The sequence below is a fragment of the Cervus canadensis genome, chromosome 17, assembly GCF_019320065.1.
Source record: "Cervus canadensis isolate Bull #8, Minnesota chromosome 17, ASM1932006v1, whole genome shotgun sequence".
In the NCBI taxonomy this organism is placed as follows: Eukaryota; Metazoa; Chordata; class Mammalia; order Artiodactyla; family Cervidae; genus Cervus; species Cervus canadensis.
This window is the reverse complement of record NC_057402.1, coordinates 63,315,007-63,334,945: the sequence shown is the minus strand read 5'-3', so window position 1 is coordinate 63,334,945 and position 19,939 is coordinate 63,315,007. Positions and strand designations below refer to the sequence as shown.

Below are 19,939 nucleotides of genomic sequence, written 5' to 3'. Positions count from 1 at the left end.
TGTTCATTTTACATTTTATCCTTAGGTGAACACATTGTTTCCTGTATGACTCCCCAAAGTGTATTTTTTGCTCTAAGGTCTGAGTCTTATATCTAGATTCCTTTTTGACATTTTCAGTGTGTGATACATGAATGTCTCAAGTTTATTATATCCAAAATTGAATTTTTATGTTCCCTTCTTTTAACAGAGTAATGAGTCATTAGAGATTACTCTTGATAAGATACCTGTTTATTAAAAACATTCAGTTGTTGATTGTACATAGTTACTTTTATTACAAAGTAATAATTATTTTAGTAACTTCTGGAAAATAATAAATAATTGATTTACCAGAATCACCAAAATGGGATATTATAATGAAGTCAAAAGTTGGTATCAAGAAAGGCCAGGTTTAAAAAGTAAAGATTACCTTCTGTTTCAAGTCCACACTCTTAAAATATTTATTTACTTAAGCAACAAATTTCTTTAAAATAGTAAATTGATTTTAAAAGACTGAACATGTGTAATCAGTGTTAGTATGAATTGATCTGAATCTGAGTGCCAGATTCCATGATATCTCTTAAATTAGGATAGCAGAGCCCATATTGGGAATTTTTTTAAAATCTTTTAAAAAAATTGTTACTGAGGTTTATTTGATTTACAGTATTATAAAATTTTCATGTGTACAGTGCACTGATTCACAGTTTTTAAAGATTATATTCCAAGTTACCTATAGGGACTCTTTTTAAGAATGCAGTTCCTGATTTTACCAAAAATTACTTAGGCTGGCATAAATCCTTTTGGAGGATTTGGCCTGAGGCCAAACTACAGGGAGGTGGCACAACCCCACCCACCAACAGAAAATTGGATTAAAGATTTACTGAGCATGGCCCTGCCCACCAGAGCAAGACCCAGTTCCCCCACAGCCAGTCGCTCCCATCAGGAAGTTTACACACGCCTCTTATCCTCATCCATCAGAGGGCAGACAAAATGAAAACCATAATCACAGAAAACTAACCAAATTGATCACATGGATCACAGCTTTGCGTAACTCAGTGAAATATGAGCCATACCGTGTAGGGTCACTGAAGATGGTCGGGTCATTCTGAAGAGTTCTGACCAAATGTGGTGCACTGGAGGATGGAATGGCAACAACTTCAGCATTCTTGGCTTGAGAACCACATAAGCAGTATAAAAAGCCAAAAAGATACAATGATATTGAATGATGAACCCTCCAGGTCGGTGAAAGTGAAGTCCCTCAGTCGTGTCCGACTCTTTGCGACCCCGTGGACTGTAGCCCACCAGGCTCCTTCGTTCGTGGGATTTTCCAGGCAGGAATACTGGAGTGGGTTGCCATTTCCTTCTCCCAAGTCAGTAGGTGTCCAATATACTACTGGAGAAGAGTGGAGAAGTAGCTCCAGAAGGAATGAAGAGGCTGAGCCAAAGCAAAAACAGTGCCCAGTTGTGGATGTGACTGGTGGTGGAAGTAAATTCCAGTGCTATAAAGAACGGTATTGCATAGGAACCTGTAATGTTAGATTTATGGCTGAAGTTAAATTGGAAGTGGTCAAACAGGAGATGGCAAGAGTGAATGTAACACAGTATTTACCATCTTAACTATTCATAAATTTTCAGTCCAGTGGCATTTCTAAGCAGTGATCACCACAGTCCATCTCCAGAACTCTTTCATCATCTGGTACTGACACTGTATCTATTAAACACTAATACCTCATTCATTCTTCTATTCCTTATCCCTTCCATCTCTGGCAACTACCATTTTATTTTCTGTCTCTGAATTTGACTACTCTGGGAATATCATATAAGTGGAATTACACAGTATTTGTCTGTCTGCGGCTGGCTTATTTCACTTAGTGTAATATTTTCAAGGTTCATCCTTGTTGTAGTATGTGATATGATTTCCTTTTTTTAAGGCTGAAAAAGATTCCTGTGTGTGTGTGTGTGTATACAGACACCATGTTAAGCTGCTTTGTTCATCTTCCAGTGGACATTTCAGTTGTTTTTATCTCTTGACTATTGTGAATAATGCTCCTGTGAACATTGGTGTACAGATATGTTATTCAAGTCCTTGCTTTCAATTCTTTTGTGTGTATACCTCGAAGTAGGATTGCTGGATTAGTAGTGATCCTATGTTAAATTTTTTAGTAAGAGCCATACAGTTTTTCACAGCAACTATACCATTTCAGATTCCCCAAAACAATGCATAAGGGTTCCAGTTTTTCCACATCTGCCTTAACACTGGTTTTCTGTTTTATATTTTTTGTTTGTGTGATAAAATAGCTATCCAAATGGGTGTGAAGTGTTATCTCATGATATGCATTTGCCAAAAGGTTAGTGATGTTGAACATCTTTTCATGGGCTTACTGGCCATTTGTGTATCTTCTTTAAAGAACTGTCTCCCCAGGTCCTTTGCCTGTTTTTAAAATGGGCTTTTTTTGTGTGGAGTTTTAAGGATTCTCTACATATTCTAGATATTAATCTCATATCAGATATGTAATAAAAAATTATTTCCTCCCATTCTGTGGGTTGCTGTTTTATTATGTTAATAGCATCCACTGACACTTTTTGACATTTGACCTTGCATGCATGGATTTATTTTTGGGCTTTTTGTTCTGTTCCTTTGGTCTGTATGTTCTTATGCCAGTGCTATACTGTCTTGATTATTGTAGCTTTGTGGAAAATTTGATGTTAGTCGGTATGACTTCCAATTTTTTCCTTTTCAATACTGTTTTGGCTGTTTCTTGATATAACATATGAATTTTTGGAATGTTTTTCCTATTTCTACAAAGAAATCATTGGGGTTTTGATAGGGATTGCATTGAATTTGTAGATTACTTTGAGTGTTATTGGTATGTTAACAAAATTAAGTCTTTACATGAGATTTTTTTATTGTGCTTTTTAAAAATTTCCTTTCATCAGTCTTTTTTAGTTTTCAGTGTGCACTTCCTTGACTAAGTTTATTCCTGAATATTTTATTCTTTTTGATGCTATTGTGCATGGAATGATTTTTATTTCAAGCTGTTTAGTGTTAGTGTATAGAAATGCAGCGGATTTTTGTGTCTTGATTTTGTATTCTACTTTTTTGGTGAATTTATTGAGCAAGGTTTTTTGTGTAATCTTTTGGGAACCCTATATATATGATCATATCATCTTCAAACAGATAATTAGGCTTTTTTCTTTACAGTTTGGATGCTTTTTATTTGTTTTTCTTGATGTTTTGCTCTGGCTGGAACTTCTACTACATTATTGAATAGAAGTGGCAAAAGTCATCATCCTTGTCCTCTTCCTGAACTTAGAGGAAAAGCTTTCAGCCCTACGCCATCGAGTATGGTGTAAGCTGTTGGAGCTTTCTCTTATATATTTTTATTATGTTGAGGTAGTTTCTTTCTGTCCCTAGTAGGATTTTTTTTTAAAATCATAAAATTGTAGTGTGTTTTGTCAAATCCTTTTTCTGCATCAATTGAGATGATTATGTGGTTTTTCTCCTTCATTTTTTTAACATGGCATATCACATTGATTAATTTTAGTATGTTGAACTATTCTTGAATTCCAGCAACAGATCCCACTTTGTCTTGGTGTTCAATCCTTTTACTATGCTGCTGAATTTAGTTTGCTGGCATTTTGTTCAGGGTTTTTGCATCACTGTTCATAGGGATATGGATCTGTACTTTCCTTGTAGTGTCTTTGGTTTATTGTGAAAGCTGACCTTAGGAAATGTTTCTTCCTCTTCAGTTTTCAGGAAGAGTCTGAGAAGGATTGTTGTTGGCTCTTCTTTAAATCTTTGGTAGAACCCACCAGTGAAGCCATCAGATTGAGTGCTTTTCTTTGTTAGGAGATTTTTGATTACTTATTTGGCCTTCTTACTAGTTGTAGGTCTATTCAGCTTTTCTTTCTTTTTTCTGTTTAGGTTTTATGTTTCTAGGAATTTGTCTGTTTTATCTAGTTTATTTCATTTGTTGGCATACTTTTGTTATAGTAGTCTGTTACTGTCATGTTTATTTCTGGTAAGTAATATTGTCTCCACTTTCATTTCTGATGTTTTATTTGAGTCTTCTTTCAAAACCCATGTAGCTAAAGGTTTGTTCCTTTTTGTAAACCTTTTTTCAAAACCAATTTTTGGCTTTATTGATTTTTTCTTTTTATTCTTCTTTTTCTATTCACTGTCTCTGTTCTGATGTTTACTATTTCTTTTCTTCTATTAGCCTTGAGTTTTCTTTTCAGAACAGTTAATTACTTAAGCTTTATAATAAGCCTGGTGAATCAGGGGTCCCTCACCTTCTTGGCACCACAGACTGGTTTTGTGGGAGGTGGGAGTTGGTTTTGGGATTATTCGGTTTCATTGCATTTACTGTGTACTTTATTTCTTTTATTACTACATTATGATATGTAATGAAGTAATTATACAAATCACCATAATGCAGAGGCAGTGGGAGCCTTGAACTTGGTTTCTTGCAACTAGACAGTCCCTTCTTGGGGGTGATGGTATATTCAGTCTCCATAACCTTGTTTTGGTTGCTGTCACTGCAGAAAACCCCACTTCACAAAGAGAGGATGTTGGAAATGGAAGCAGGCTTTTCATTACTTTTGTGGCAGTCTCAGGATATGCTGCCTTGACTTTAATTCCAGACATGGAGATCTGAAGTTGTCTGAAACATACTTTAAAGACTGCCATCATTTGCAGCATCAAGCAGTTGATGCTCTTCTAGCAGAGACAAAGTCGACTCACCTGGCTTATTCACAAATGGGTTTTGGATCTGTTCCTTCCCAGTTCAGAGGTCTTTTGTGTTTGGGAAGTAATGAATGCTCTGACTCTTGAAAGCTAGCATAGGTGATCATGCACCAGATGGGAGAAAGAAGACCCTGACTCAGTCTCTTTCAAAATCTCTGCTAATGTTTGAAATACGTCAAAAACCCCAGTGTTCACTCATTGACCCATAATTCCAGTTTGACTTTGAACACAGACATTTTTTCTGCTGACTTGAACAGTCTTGTTTCTCCCCTGAAGTGACAGATTGAGTTAACTGAGGAGGTTTAATATGTCACACGAGTAAGCAGGTTTTGCGACCCATTCTGTGTCACTGAAATGTATTGCTAGTGGTGACTGTTTTTCCAAAAGAAATCTCTAGAGCAGCTCTCATAACTCGAGAACTCAAGCCAGTAATCTACCTTTAGAAAGCCATCTGTGTATAAGAGAAAACATACGTGCTCTGTATTCATCTCCTCACACAGTTACGTGAACAGATGTGAGTTAAGGCCATGTACTTTAATGTGGTTAATAATTTTAATCACATGTACTTTAATGTGATTGATAATTTTAATCACATCCTACAAAACACTGTTAAGTTCAGGTGGCATTTTTTTGCTAGCCAGCATTTTGCTATGGATGATGCAGTGTGTAGACTCACATTTGAAAGCAACCTCTTTGACCTGACTAGTGAAACCATAAAGCCATCCATTCATGGCAGCTGCTCCATCCATATAAATACCGACAAAAAATGACCAGTTCAGTTTTCCTGATATGTAGTCATTCAAAGACTTGCAGCTGTGGTGTTGGTTGGCAACAAAAGTGCACATAATATATCCTTATGCACATCCTCCTGAAAAATATATTGCATGAAAACAAGCATTATTGCCTTGCTGTCAACACTAGTAGACTTGTCAACCTCAGTTGAGTACCACGTGACTCATTAACCCTCCCTGACAACTCTGCCTCAGTATTCTTTGCTGTTTTCATCAGTTTGTTTAGTTTTGGTGCTAGTCAAAAAGAGAACACTTTCACCTTTTGAACTGCAGCCTCTGCTGAAAGTTCACAATGAATGTCCTTATCAGCAGGCAGGATCAACTCTTCACCAATAGTAAGGGGCTTCTTAGCTTTAGCAATGAGATAAACCATTAAGAATGATGCTCTCAGTGCAGACATATTTGAAGAAGTGGTGGCCTTCAGTAATTGTTCCTGTTTTGTTTTGTTCACATTTTTTTCTTTTGAAAAATTCTAAAGACTTGTCTTAATGCAGGGTGCTTGGTCTCTAGGAGGCAGAGCAATTTGGAATGTTTCATGGCTTTGTTGTGTAGCCAGTTGCCACATACTATGCAAAGCAGGCTTGGAGAATGTGAATCACCTGTTGAAATGAAACCATAATTTAAATAGGATTCTTGGTATTTCCTTTTAAATGCAGTTTTCTTTTTGTTAACAGTCGTAGAATCTTCTGCTGTCTCATCACTGGTTCTTTCCCCTTTGCAATGTGGCTTTCCAGTGATTTTTGTTTGTTTGTTTGTTTATTTTACTCATTTTGGCTAGGATTAGCTTGTGGGCTTACCAAAACTATGACTGAGACAAGTGTGCAGTGCAGGAAAGAGATGCAGATAGAAGAGGTAAATAAGATAATGGGCAGGCCACGTGCAGAGTAAAATAATACCGGATTCTGCCTTAAAGCCCACCCCCAGATGCAGCTGTACAATGGAGATACATCTACTCACTTGTCACTGCATAGCCTGCTAGCAGGTGCAGCTTGATTGTCACTTGCCACTCACTGATTGGGTTTTGATACGTGTCTGCAAGCAGTTCATTTTTTATGACTCTGCAGTCAAACCTCTCTGCTAATGATAATCTGTATTTGCAGCCCCTCCGCAGTGCCTCAGCTCCACCTCAGATCACCAGGCTTTAATTCTCATAAGGAGTGCACAACTTAAATCCCTTGTACGCACAGTTCACTGTAGGGTTTGCTCTCCTATGAGAAGCTAATGCTGCTTCCGATCTGACAGGAGGCAGAGTTCAGGTGGTAATGCGAGCAGTGAAGATTGGCCATAAATATAGATGAAGCTTCACTCGCTTCCTCTCCACTCACCTCCTGTTGTGCAGCCCAGTTCTTAACAGGCCACAGACTAGTAGCAGTCTGTGACCTTGGGGTTGGGGACCACTGTGGTAAATGATGATATGTGAGTCTTTAAGCTTTATCCTTCAAGGTAGCCTTCACTATTCTTATAACTTTGTATTTCCAAGTGAATTTTAGATTATTATTGTCAGTTTCTGCATATGGTAAAAGAAAACCTGCTGGTATTTTGACTGGGATTGTGTGGAGTCTTAGTTTGGGGAGAATTGACATCTTTACAGAATTGGAACTTCTGAGAATCAGCAAACATTAATTTATCACTTAATGTATTAAATTTTTCTCAGGTCCAAGATTTTTTGTTTGTTTTCTGTGTTGTGTTTTAGGTAAGTGAAATAATAGCATCTTTTATTTTTTTTGCCACTGGGAACTCTTCAATATGGGAGAAAAATTGACATTGAAGGAAAGAAAAGAAGAATTGTTTGAGCCAAGATTTTAAAAAGAAGGAAGGTAGAGTATATGAGACAGATTCTGGTGGGTTGATAGTTGTGATAGCAGGAATTTGAGGAACTTCTGTTCTGATTGCGCTTTTTTTTTGTTCCTGTCACTAGAGTAGGTAGCAAAGTCATCACCTGAAAGAGAGGGTTAAGGATGAGTGTTACAGATGTGAGGAGATATAATATGGTATTAAATAATCAGCTAGGAAGTTGGGAAATAGAAGAGTGTTAGGGAGTATGAAGGGAATATTTAAGGTTTGAGGTTCATGACCTTCATGAATTTAGTCAGATTAATTAGCATGGTTGTTTATTTTTCAGCCATATTCAGCTATGTGGGAGCAAGCCGTCCTTGGCAGGGGTGGCTTTTTCCCCAGGAAATATGGGCATAGGAGGGATAGTCGGAGCCAAAGGAGTAAGAATATATGAAAATTAAACTGGGTAAGGAGGTATATCCACATAAAGTGGGTGAGGGACAATGAAATGTGATAAGCTTAATAAATTGTAGGACCTAATGGGATCAAAAGAATGTTGGAGTTAGGTTATTAGAGTGTGTGAGTTGGACATAACAGCAGGTAGTGGTTAGAGATATGTATGCCAATTTAATTTCATGCTAATACATAATTTACAGTCACATTTTTATTGTTTGTATCAATTTTCATGTGATAAATGTATGTATAGGACAGTTCAGGTTTCTTTATGTAAGACTTTTGGGACCAGATAGGTTTTGGATTGCTTCCTTTTTCCCTCTGATACTATTTTCAGAAGTTTATCAATTAATACTAGTTTTTCAAATAACTAGCTTTTGGCTTTGTCGATCTCTGTTGTATGTTTATTTTCTATTTTGTTACTTTTTGCTGTTACCTTTACTTTATCATTTATTCTGTTTTGGAGTTCAGTTTTTCTTTTCTTTTTTGTAACTCTTTAAGATGGTTACTTAGAACAGTGGTCTTTGGCCTTTCTACTAAATATGTATTTTAAAGCTAAAAATTTTCTTCTTAAGAACAGTTTCAGCTGTGTCCTATACATTTTGATAGGAAGTATTTTAAAAACATTCCATTAAAATTTTTTTTTGCTCGCCGTATGATTTCTCCTTTTACTCATGGGCTGTCGAGAGGTTTATTGTTTAATCTTCACATATATAAGGATTTTCTTATATTGTTATTAATTCATGGTTTAATGTGTCTGAGATCTCAGAAGCATGCCTGTCCTTTGAAATTTGTTAACACCTAGTTTTGCTCCAGCTTGTGGTCACTTTTGGTAAATGTTTTTTATGCATTTATCAAGGTGTTATTTTCTGAATTTGTTAGGTATAGTTTCTATGTGTCAGGTTGTTCATTGTAAAGTTCAAATCTTTTCCTGTGTCTTCTGGTCTGCTTGTTCTTATTTTGGCATGCTTGTTCCTTCAATTACTGAGAAAGCTATGTTAAAATCAACTTGTTAGAATTGTGGACTTCACATAGTTCTATTCATGTTGACTTTATATACTGTACCCTTATTTATTAGTTTAAGTTTATTTAGAGAAAAATGGTTTTTGCATCTATAAAATTTAATGCAATATTTTAACAAATTAGTCTATGAGGGAGGTCACAAATTACCCTCCAAGTGAAATTTCTTAAATATTAGAAGCACTTGGAGACATTTTGAAGCATCTGCTGAGTGTCACCAAAAGGAGAAGGAGATGACAGAGGATGAGATGGTTGGATAGCATCACCAACTCAATGGGCATGAGTTTCAGCCAACTCCAGGAGATAGTGAAGGATAGGGAAGCCTCGTGTGCTGCGGTCCATGGGGTCACAGAGTTAGACATAACTTAGCAACTGAACAACAACAAAATGAAAGGATTGTGCATCTCTAATGTTGCTGGCAGTAAGAAAGATAGTAAGGCAAAATTAAGTAAGGCTTAGTATTGTAAGAAAGGCAAGCCCAAAGAATGCTCAAACTACTGCACAGTTGCACTCATCTCACATGCTAGTAAAGTAATGCTCAAAATTCTCCAAGCCAGGCTTCAGCAATACATGAACCGTGAACTTCCAGATGTTCAAGCTGGTTTTAGAAAAGGTAGAGGAACCAGAGATTAAATTACCAACATTCGCTGGATCATCGAAAAAGCAAGAGAGTTCCAGAAAAACATCTATTTCTGCTTTATTGACTACGCCAAAGCCTTTGACTGTGTGGATCACAATAAACTGTGGAAAATTCTGAAAGAGATGGGAATACCAGACCACCTGACCTGTCTCTTGAGAAACCTGTATGCAGGTCAGGAAGCAACAGTTAGAACTGGACATGGAACAACAGACTGGTTCCAAATAGGAAAAGGAGTACGTCAAGGCTGTATATTGTCACCCTGCTTATTTAACTTGTATGCAGAGTACATCATGAGAAACGCTGGGCTGTAAGAAGCATAAGCTGGAATCAAGATTGCTGGGAGAAATATCAATAACCTCAGATATGCAGATGACACCACCCTTATGGCAGAAAGTGAAGAAGAACTAAAAAGCCTCTTGATGAAAGTGAAAGAGGAGAGTGAAAAGTTGGCTTAAAGCTCAACATTCAGAGAACTAAGATCATGGCATCCAGTCCCATCACTTCATGGCAAACAGATGGAGAAACAGTGGCTGACTTTATTTTTCTGGGCTCCAAAATCACTGTAGATGGTGCCTGCAGCCATGAAATTAAAAGACGCTTACTCCTTGGAAAGAAAGTTTTGACCAACCTAGACAGCATATTAAAAAGCAGAGACATTACTTTGCTAACAAAGGTCCGTCTGGTCAAGGCTATGGTTTTTCCAGTGGTCATGTATGGATATGAGAGTTGGACTGTGAAGAAAGCTGAGCACCGAAGAATTGATCCTTTTGAACTGTGGTGTTGGAGAAGACTCTTGAGAGTCCCTTGGACTGCAAGGAGATCCAACCAGTCTATCCTAAAGGAGTCTTCCTGGGTGTTCATTGGAAGGACTGATGCTGAAGCTGAAACTCCAATACTTTGGCCACCTCATGCGAAGAGTTGACTCGTTGGAAAAGACCCTGATGCTGGGAGGGATTGGGGGCAGGAGGAGAAGGGGACGACAGAGGATGAGATGGCTGGATGGCATCACCAACTCGATGGGCATGAGTTTGGGTGGACTCCGGGAGTTGGTGATGGACAGGGAGGCCTGGCGTGCTGCGATTCATGGGGTCGCAAAGAGTCGGACATGACTGAGTGACTGAACTGGGTATTGTAAGTCTTTGAGCTATTATCTGCCATGTGTGTTAATCTTTTTTTTTTTTTTTTTCAAAAGGATTTGACAGGTTTTATTGTAATGAGACATAGTGAGGAAGAAATGGTTTAAAAGATGTCATCAATCTTTTATTTAGCTAAGCACTTGCCCTTCATTTTGAAGGAAATGATACAGTTTCAAATTAGAACCTCCTTCTCAAGAAGTGGTATGAGAACGTAACATTGATTTAACATATAATCATCAACAAAAATAAAGTTTACACAATTCACTAGGAAATAAAATGCACGTGGAATTTATCAAGTTAACTGATCTAATTCTCCATGGGTTACAGGTATTATCAGTAAGAAAAAGACAATATAATGAAGTTGAATAAACCAGTTGTTTAGTTACCTTGATTAAAAAAAAAAAACAACCTCACAAATAAAACATAACTTGCCAAACAAACCCTTTCAATGATCATGGTCACAATAGATTTTATTCTAATTTCAAAAAAAAAAGGTTAGACAATCACATCATATCAAGTCTTCAACACAGTGGATTCCATTCTAAGGAAAAAAAAAAATAGGAAACAAGTAGTCCTTAAATTTTCATTATCCATAGTATATGTTGTAGAAAATTAAAGTTTTGCTTCCAAAAATATGTTTCCATGTGGTTGTGGTGTTGTTGACTGGTGCTATTAGGGACAGAAGCACCAAAGATGTGAGAAATGTAACCACTGAAGTATCATTTTTTCATAAAAACTAAAAATTTCCTTAAAGGTCTGGAGTAAAGTCTTCTGCTAGGTGGTGTGTTAATCTTGAATAAATTTCTAATTGCCTTTCATATTTGGCCCTTGATTTTGCTTAGATTTGTAGAATGCACCAAACATGCTGAGAAAATGTTAAATTGTGTAGAAGGAAAGCAAAGTTACTGCATGTGAAGTCATATAATGTGCATTTTACATCCTAACCATGATAATTTACTTTGACAAATGGATATTTTATATATTTGTGTGTGTTAGCCATTCAGTTGTGTCCGACTCTATGCGACCCCATGGATTGTAGCCCACCAGGCTGTTCCTTGAGTGGGATTCTCCAGGCAAGAATACTAGAGTGGGTTGCCATTTCCTTCACCAGGGGATCTGCCTGACCCCAGAATTGAACCCAGGTCTCCTGCATTGCAGGCAGATACTTTTCCATCTGAGCTACTCAGTTCAGTTCAGTTCAGTCGCTCAGTCATGTCTGACTCTTTACGACCCCATGAATCGCAGCACGCCAGGCCTCCCTGTCCATCACCAACTCCTGGAGTTGACTCAAACTCATGCCCATCCAGTCGGTGATGCCATCCAGCCATCTCATCCTCTGTCGTCCCCTTCTCCTCCTGCCCTGAATCCCTCCCAGCATCAGGGTCTTTTCCAACGAGTCAACTCTTCGCATGAGGTGGCCAAAGTATTGGAGTTTCAGCTTCAGCATCAGTCCGTCCAATGAACACCCAGGACTGATCTCCTTTAGGATGGACTGGTTGGATCTCCCTGCAGTCCAAGGGACTCTCAAGAGTCTTCTCCAACACCACAGTTCAAAAGGATCAATTCTTCGGTGCTCAGCTTTCTTCACAGTCCAACTCTCAAATCCATACATGACCACTGGAAAAACCATAGCCTTGACCAGATGGACCTTTGTTGGCAAAGTAATGTCTCTGCTTTTTAATATGCCATCTAGGTTGGTCAAAACTTTCTTTCCAAGGAGTAAGCGTCTTTTAATTTCATGGCTGCAGTCACCATCTGCGGTGATTTTGGAGCCCCCCAAAATAAAGTCTGACACTGTTTCTACTGTCTCCCCATCTATTTCCCCTGAGGTGATGGGACCAGATACCATGATCTTAGTTTTCTGAATGTTAAGCTTTAAGCCAACTTTTTCACTCTCCTCTTTCACTTTCATCAAGAGGCTTTTTAGTTCTTCTTCACTTTGTGCCATAAGGGTGGTGTCATCTACATATCTGAGGTTATTGATATTTCTCCCAGCAATCTTGATTCCAGCTTGTGCTTCTTACAGCCCAATGTTTCTCATGATGTACTCGCATATAATTTAAATAAACAGGGTGACAGTATACAACCTTGATGTTCTCCTTTTCCTATTTGGAATCAGTCTGTTGTTCCATGTCCAGTTCTAACTGTTGCTTCCTGACCTGCATACAGGTTTCTCAAGAGACAGGTCAGGTGGTCTGGTATTCCCATCTCTTTCAGAATTTTCCACAGTTTGTTGTGATCCACACAGTCGAAGGCTTTGGCGTAGTCAATAAAGCAGAAATAGATGTTTTTCTGGAACTCTCTTGCTTTTTCGATGATCCAGCAGATGCTGGCAATTTGATCTCTGGTTCCTCTGCCTTTTCTAAAACCAGCTACTAGGGAAGCCCAAATATATTTAGTTAAAGTTTAAATGAGAAGTGATTGAGGAGTATTAGTTGATATGTTATATGATTTTTCATGTTTAAAGTCAGAAAAAACCAGCTTCTGATAAGGAGTTTGCAATGAATGTCTGCTTTTCAGGAAAAGATACCTGACTTTTGGTGTTATTGTGAAGTGAGTGAAGTAGCTCAGTCGTGTCTGACTCTTTGCGACCCTGTGGACTGTAGCCTACCAGGCTCCAAATTTGGAATTGTGGTACCTTCCTGGTAAATTGAACATTTATTATAATGAAATATTCCACTATATTTTTACCCATGTATCTATATTTATCTTCCTCATGTATTAAAGTTTTCTATGATAAAGTAAAGCCCCACAGCTTTCTTATGGTTTGTGTCTTACAAAATATATCTTTATTCATGCTTATTCTTTCCATAATCCCATATTTTAGATGTATTCTCTATAATCACCTTATAATTAGTTTTTTTAAAAATCTAATTTGGATTATTTATTGATCCTTTTTCCCCCTCTGTTATTAATAGCTTTGTTAGCTATACAGTTAGCCCTTCATATCCACGGACTTTGTACCTGTGGAATCAGTTAACTATGGGTTGAAAATATACCAGAAAAAATTCCAGAAAATTCCCCAGAGCAAAACTTGAATTTACTGCATGCCAGAAACTATTTAATAGCATTTACATTTTATTAGGTATTATAAGTAAAATAAGAGTGACAAAGTGTATGAGAGGATGTGTGGTTTTTATATGCAAATGCTATGCCATTTTATATAAGGGACTTTAGCATCCTCAAATTTTAGTATCCTCTGAGGTTCCTGGAACAGATATCAAGGAACAACTATATATACTCTAATTGACCTCCTAGTGGTTATCCCAGAGATTACCACATACATCTTTCATGTACTGAAATTTGAAGTAAATGAGAACTTTTTCCATTTCCTAGTCAATGAAAGGATTTAGAACACTTTAGCTTATTAATACTACCCCTCCAAATTATGTACTGTTATTGTTGTGCATTGTAATATTTTAAATTCCACAAAATACTGTCATTATTCTGTTTAGTCAGTATTCATTTAGAGTTACAGATTTACCCTGTTCAATGTATTTCATTTTTTGGTGCATATCCGAGCTGTATCTGGAATCCCTCTTTTCCTTCTACTTGAAGAAGTCTCTTCAGTGCTTCCTGGTGACAGACTCTCTGATTCTGTTTGACTAAAAATGTCTCTATTTTGTCTTCATTTCAGAAGGGTGTTTTTTCAGATACAGAATTCTGTTTTGACATTTCCCCTGTTCCCAGCACTTTGAGGATATCATTTTGTTGTCCTCTGTCTTCCATTGTTTATTCAAAGCCAGCTGTATCTTACTGTTACTCTGAGTTCAGTTCAGTTCAGTCACTCAGTCGTGTCTGACTCTTTTCGACCCCATGAACCGCAGCACGCCAGGCCTCCCTGTCCATCACCAACTCCCGGAGTCCACCCAAACTCACGTCCATTGAGTCAGTGATGCCATCCAGCCATCTCATCCTCTGTCGTCCCCTTCTCCTGACCTCAATCTTTCCCAGCATCAGGGTCTTTTCAAATGAGGCAGCTCTTCTCATCAGGTGGCCAAAGTATTGGAGTTTCAGCTTCAACAACAGTCCTTCCAGTGAATATTCAGGGCTGATTTCCTTTAGGATGGACTGGTTGGATCTCCTTACCATCCAAGGGACTCTCAAGAGTCTTCTCCAACACCACAGTTCAAAAGCATCAATTGTTCAGTGCTCAGCTTTCTTCAAAGTCCAACGCTCACATCCATACATGACTACTGGAAAAACCATAGCCTTGACTAGACGGACCTCTGTTGGCAAAGTAATGTCTCTGCTTTTAAATATGCTGTCTAGGTTGGTCATAACTTTCCTTGGGTATTTCCTTAGGTACTTCCTTACTCCTTACTAAAAGGAGTAAGCGTCTTTCAATTTCATGGCTGCAATCACCATCTGCAGTGATTTTGGAGCCCAGAAAAATAAAGTCAGTCACTGTTTCCACTGTTTGCCCATCTATTTGCCATGAAGTGATGGGACTGGATGCCATGATCTTAGTTCTCTGAATGTTGAGCTTTAAGCCAACTTTTCACTCTCCTCTTTAAATTTCATCAAGAGGCGCTTTAGTTCTTCACTTTCTGCCATAAGGGTGGTGTTGTCACCTGCATATCTGAGGTTATTGATATTTCTCCTGGCAATCTTGATTCCACCTTGTGCTTCATCCAGCCCAGCGTTTCTCATGATGTACTCTGCATGTAAGTTAAATAAGCAGGGTGACAGTATACAGCCTTTTCCTTTTCCTATTTGGAATCAGTCTGTTGTTCCATGTCCAGTTCTAACTGTTGCTTCCTCACCTGCATACAGGTTTCTCAAGAGGCAGGTCAGGTGGCTGGTGTTCATATCTCTTTCAGAATTTTCCACAGTTTATTGTGATCCACACAGTCAAAGGCTTTGGCATAGTCAATAAAGCAGAAATAGATGTTTTTCTGGAACTCTCTTTTTTTTTTTCCGATGATAACTCTTAGAGTTAATATTCTTTAATTTATTCTGACTGCTTCTAACATCTGTTTGTGGCTGTCTTTGTCTCTTTGTTTCTGTCCATCCCTCCACCTTTCCCCCTTTACTTTGATTTCCCTAAGTGTGGTTTCCTTTGTACTTGTTTTGCTTGGGAGTTTAGATCTTGAATCTGGCTCAATGTCATTGTTAAGTTTTTTGTTTTTTTTTTTTTAAAGTTTTAAATTGTCAGGCCCTTAAGTATTTCTTCTCCCTCATATGTGGTTACCTTCTTTCTGGGCTCTAGTTACGTGTATTTTGGACCTTTTCTTCATGTGTCATATTTTTTCATATTTTTCTGTATTTCCTATTTTTGTGTCTTTTTGGGCTTCAGGGTAAGTATGTTCTTCTTTTCTGTCTTCTGGATCCTTCTTTCTCCAGTTGTATTTAACCTAATGTTAAAGTCATCCATCAGTTTCTTAATTTCTGTCTTTAAAATTGTGTTTTTCTATTTTCCATGTTGTTAGCATTGTTTAAAATTCTTAAAAAGAAAGAAAAAAACTCCTCTTAACACATTAAATGAGCTTATTTTACCACATTATTGACTGGGGGATTTTTGCAGAAACTAACCCTGTGGCTGATTATTTGTTATGTATGAATATTGAAACATCTCCAGTCAGTATCATCCAGGTAACAAAAGATGTGTTAATATGTCTCTGGTCAATAGTGTATTAAAATAGTGTTTTCTGCTAGTTCTGAATCTACTATGGGTCTATTTCTAGTGCCATTTTAAGTCTTAGTTTTCAATCAGATCTTGATTGGGCTCTTTTTCTGTAGACTTTTATATGAAAAATGATAAGATAATTGTAATTTGGGGTCTTTTTGCTGATAAGATTTACTTTTTCCAAAACCTTTTGGGAAGATTTTATTGGTATGCAGCTAGGCTAATGATACTAGGTGTAGCCTACATTACCTTAATATGGTCAGATTGAAGGGATTTGAAGCTGTACTTCTTTCCTTGTGTGGCCTGTCCTCTTTCTGGTTTGCCTTTATAAAACAGGGTGTCGTCCTCTGGATTCTCTCCAGCTGCCCAGTGTGTGCACTGAAGGTGTTCCTCCTAACTAGACCCTGAATTCAATTTTTGTGCCCCTGTGCAAAGAACTGTTGAAAGCTCTGCTTAGCTTCTCAGACTCTCAGCTGATGTTTTAAGAATCAGTGAGTCTTAAGTCTGGTCCCACCTGTTTCATCTAGGTCTCAGAAGAATTTCTGTGCAAATTCTCACTGTCTTGAAAGTTCTTCAGTTTTAAACAGATTACTTTTTGCTCTGTTTTTCTAGTGATTCTCAGGGACATACTGGTTTGAAGCAACCTACTCCACTGTTGTCAAAAGCAAAATGCTCAGATATGTTTAGAATCATACAGATCATACAAGATAATACAGTGCATATACCTTATAGAATTTAACATATTAGCGGAGAAACGTGTGAATATTTGTCTTGCTTGCTACAGTGCAGGTTTTCATAATGGGAATTGGGTGCACTGTCATTTGTTAGGGAACATGATTTGGAATAAGCCAACTTCTGTGGTTTATATTATAGTCTGTTAAGAAACAGACATTCTATAGCACAGCTACTTCTTTGATTGATTCCTACAAGTGACTAGCCATCCTTCAGTTCCTCTCATGTTTCTTGCTCTTTCTTGGCACAGAGTTTCTGCGCATACTATTCTCTGTCTGGCATTAACACCTGCATACTCTGGTTTGAGTATGAAGCAGTTCTTAGTGAAGCCTGCCCTGACCATGAATTTAGGTCAGATAAATGAGTTTTTATATGTACTCATTTGTATGATGGTTTGACTAATGTCTGTTTGCCCCTACTAGACCCTGAACGGTGAGGTCAGAAATTTTGCCTTTTTTCCTTGACCATTTTATCATAGGTACCTCGTTCAGTATTTCAAAGTACCTGTTTTGCATAGGTTGTTAGTTATTAGTAGATTATCAATTAATATTTGTATAAATGAAATAACAATGAGTAAGGGAAGAAATGTAAGAAATGCTGAGATAATAATGAATAAAACTTGAAAGCTCACTGCTTTTGAGCAAAAGCCAGATTTAATCAAACACTGGATTTGCATGGTACAGTTATCAAATTCTACAGAGTTACATGTACAGTGTTAAAAAATACTTCAGAAGATTCCTCTGAAAATTTATTACTGTTTTAAGATTTGTCCCCCACCCCTCTATAAATATTTATTATTTAAGTTTTAATAGCATTGTGGTTTTGATGAAACAATCATTCAGAGCATGACAAATTGTATCATTGCCAGTCATTCTCTTATAGAGATAAATGGGGGGGAAATCATTATTCTTGAAAGATTCACAGTCTGAGAGGTAAATGATTTTGGACTTATGTACAGGATAAGATGCTGTGGTTTATTCTACCAAGGGCTATTGGTCTTTTATTCATCCAGGATGATGACATTTGAACTGAATCTTGATTGGTGAGGAAGAGTTAATTAAATGACTAAAGGAATAGTTTCATTTAGGTATGTATTATTATGAAAGCATATGATGTCTTTGTGGATTGACAAATAGTAATTTTGCTAGTGGCTAGGGCAGTTTGCTGGAAGAATTTGTAAAAGCAGATTGGAGCTACAAATGTAGATTATTAGTTCATCATTTGACTTGGGCGCCATCAAAAGCCATTAAGGATATTTGCGGTTATTATATGCATTAAGGAAAAACTTAAAAGATTATAATTATTATAATTACATTCTTTTAGCCAGAATTAGGGGCATGAAAAATTTCAGGATATATTTTTGTGGTAAAATTAACAAGGTTTCAACTTGTTTACTAATTTTATGTAGTGAAAAATTTCAACTAATAATATAGTCAAAGGCAGGTTTAAAATTTGTATAACATTTGCATGATGTGCTACAGAATGTAAACTTTCTAATTTGTGTTTTCTTTCAGATCTTATAGAAAATTTTGGCTGTAGCCCTCAAACTAGAAGCTGAAGAAATAGAAGCTGTGTACCATGCATTAGGGTATTAAAGAAAATTAATTTTTGATTTAAATATTTGGACTATAAGGAAGGAAAGGTGACCGAAAATGGGGCGGAAGAAAATACAAATCACACGCATAATGGATGAAAGGAACCGACAGGTAAATGAAAATTTTAACATATCTATTTTAATAGATGTACATTTTTAAAAAAAGTGTAGAATAGAATGGTGTTTTAATTTAAATTCTAAATATTTTTATTTCTGGACTACATTAAAATATTTAGTTATCAAAATTTCTGACTTTCCATCATACGCTTTAGAGTAACTTTTTTATTATTATTATAGAAATTGTTTTGTTAATTATAGAAACATAGATAAGCAAAATAGGAAAGTAAAATCACTGCAATTCCACTGGTACCATCCAAGGTGTAGGTTTCAGTTCAGTCGCTTAGTCATGTACGACTCTTCGCAACCCCATGGACTGCAGCACACCAGGCTTTCCTGTCCATCACCAACTCCTGGAGCCTACTCAAACTCATGTCCATCGCATTGGTGATGCCATCCAACCATCTCATCCTCTGTTGTCCCCTGCTCCTCCTGCCCTCAATCTTTCCCAGCATCAGGGTCTTTTCAAATGAGTCCGCTCTTCTCATCAGGTGGCCAAAGTATTGGAGTTTCAGCTTCAGCATCCGTCCTTCCAGTGAATATTCAGGGCTGATTTCCTTTAGGATTGATTGGGTGGATGTCCTTGCAGTCTTCTCCAACATCACATTAAAAAGCATCAATTCTTCGGCACTCAGCTTTCTTTACAGTCCAACTTTTGCATCCATATGTGACTACTGGAAAAATCATAGCTTTGACTAGACAGACCTTTGTTGGCAAAATAATGTCTCTGCTTTTTAATATGCTGCTTAGGTTGGTCATAGCTTTCCTTTCAAGGAGCAAGTGTCTTAATTTCATGGCTGCAGTCACCATCTGCAGTGATTTTGGAGCCCCCCAAAATAAAAGTCTTTCTCTGTTTCCTTTGTTTCCCCATCTATTTCCCATGAAGTGATGGGACCAGATGCATGATCTTAGTTTTCTGAATTTAAGTCAACTTTTTCACCGTCCTCTTTCACTTTCATCAAGAGACTCTTTAGTTCGCCTTCTCTTTCTGCCATATGTCTGGTGTCATTTGCATATCTGAGGTTATTGATATTTCTCCCGGCAATCTTGATTCCAGTTTGTGCTTCTTCTAGCTCGGCATTTTGCATGATGTACTCTTCATGTAAGGTAAGTAAGCAGGGTGACAATATATAGCCTTGACATACTCCTTTACTGATTTGGAACCAGTCTGTTGTCCCATGTCCAGTTCCAACTGTTGCTTCTTGATCTGCGTACAGATTTCTCAGGAGGTAGGTCAGGTGGTCTGGTATTCACATCTGTTTAAGAATTTCCCACAGTGTGTTGTGATCCACACAGTCAAAGGCTTTGGCATAGTTTATAAAACAAAA

General features: G+C 37.4%; 1 protein-coding gene across 17 annotated transcripts in view; it reads left to right on the top strand.

The window, feature by feature from the left end:
- MEF2A (myocyte enhancer factor 2A) overlaps positions 1-19,939 on the top strand; it is a 204,659-nt gene that overhangs the window by 89,512 nt on the left and 95,208 nt on the right. For all 17 annotated transcript variants that reach the window (XM_043434332.1, XM_043434346.1, XM_043434347.1 and 14 more), the window contains one exon: positions 18,415-18,606. In XM_043434332.1, coding sequence (XP_043290267.1) covers positions 18,553-18,606 — 54 coding nt within the window. In that variant the 5' untranslated portion in view covers positions 18,415-18,552. The remainder of the gene's footprint in view (positions 1-18,414; positions 18,607-19,939) is intronic.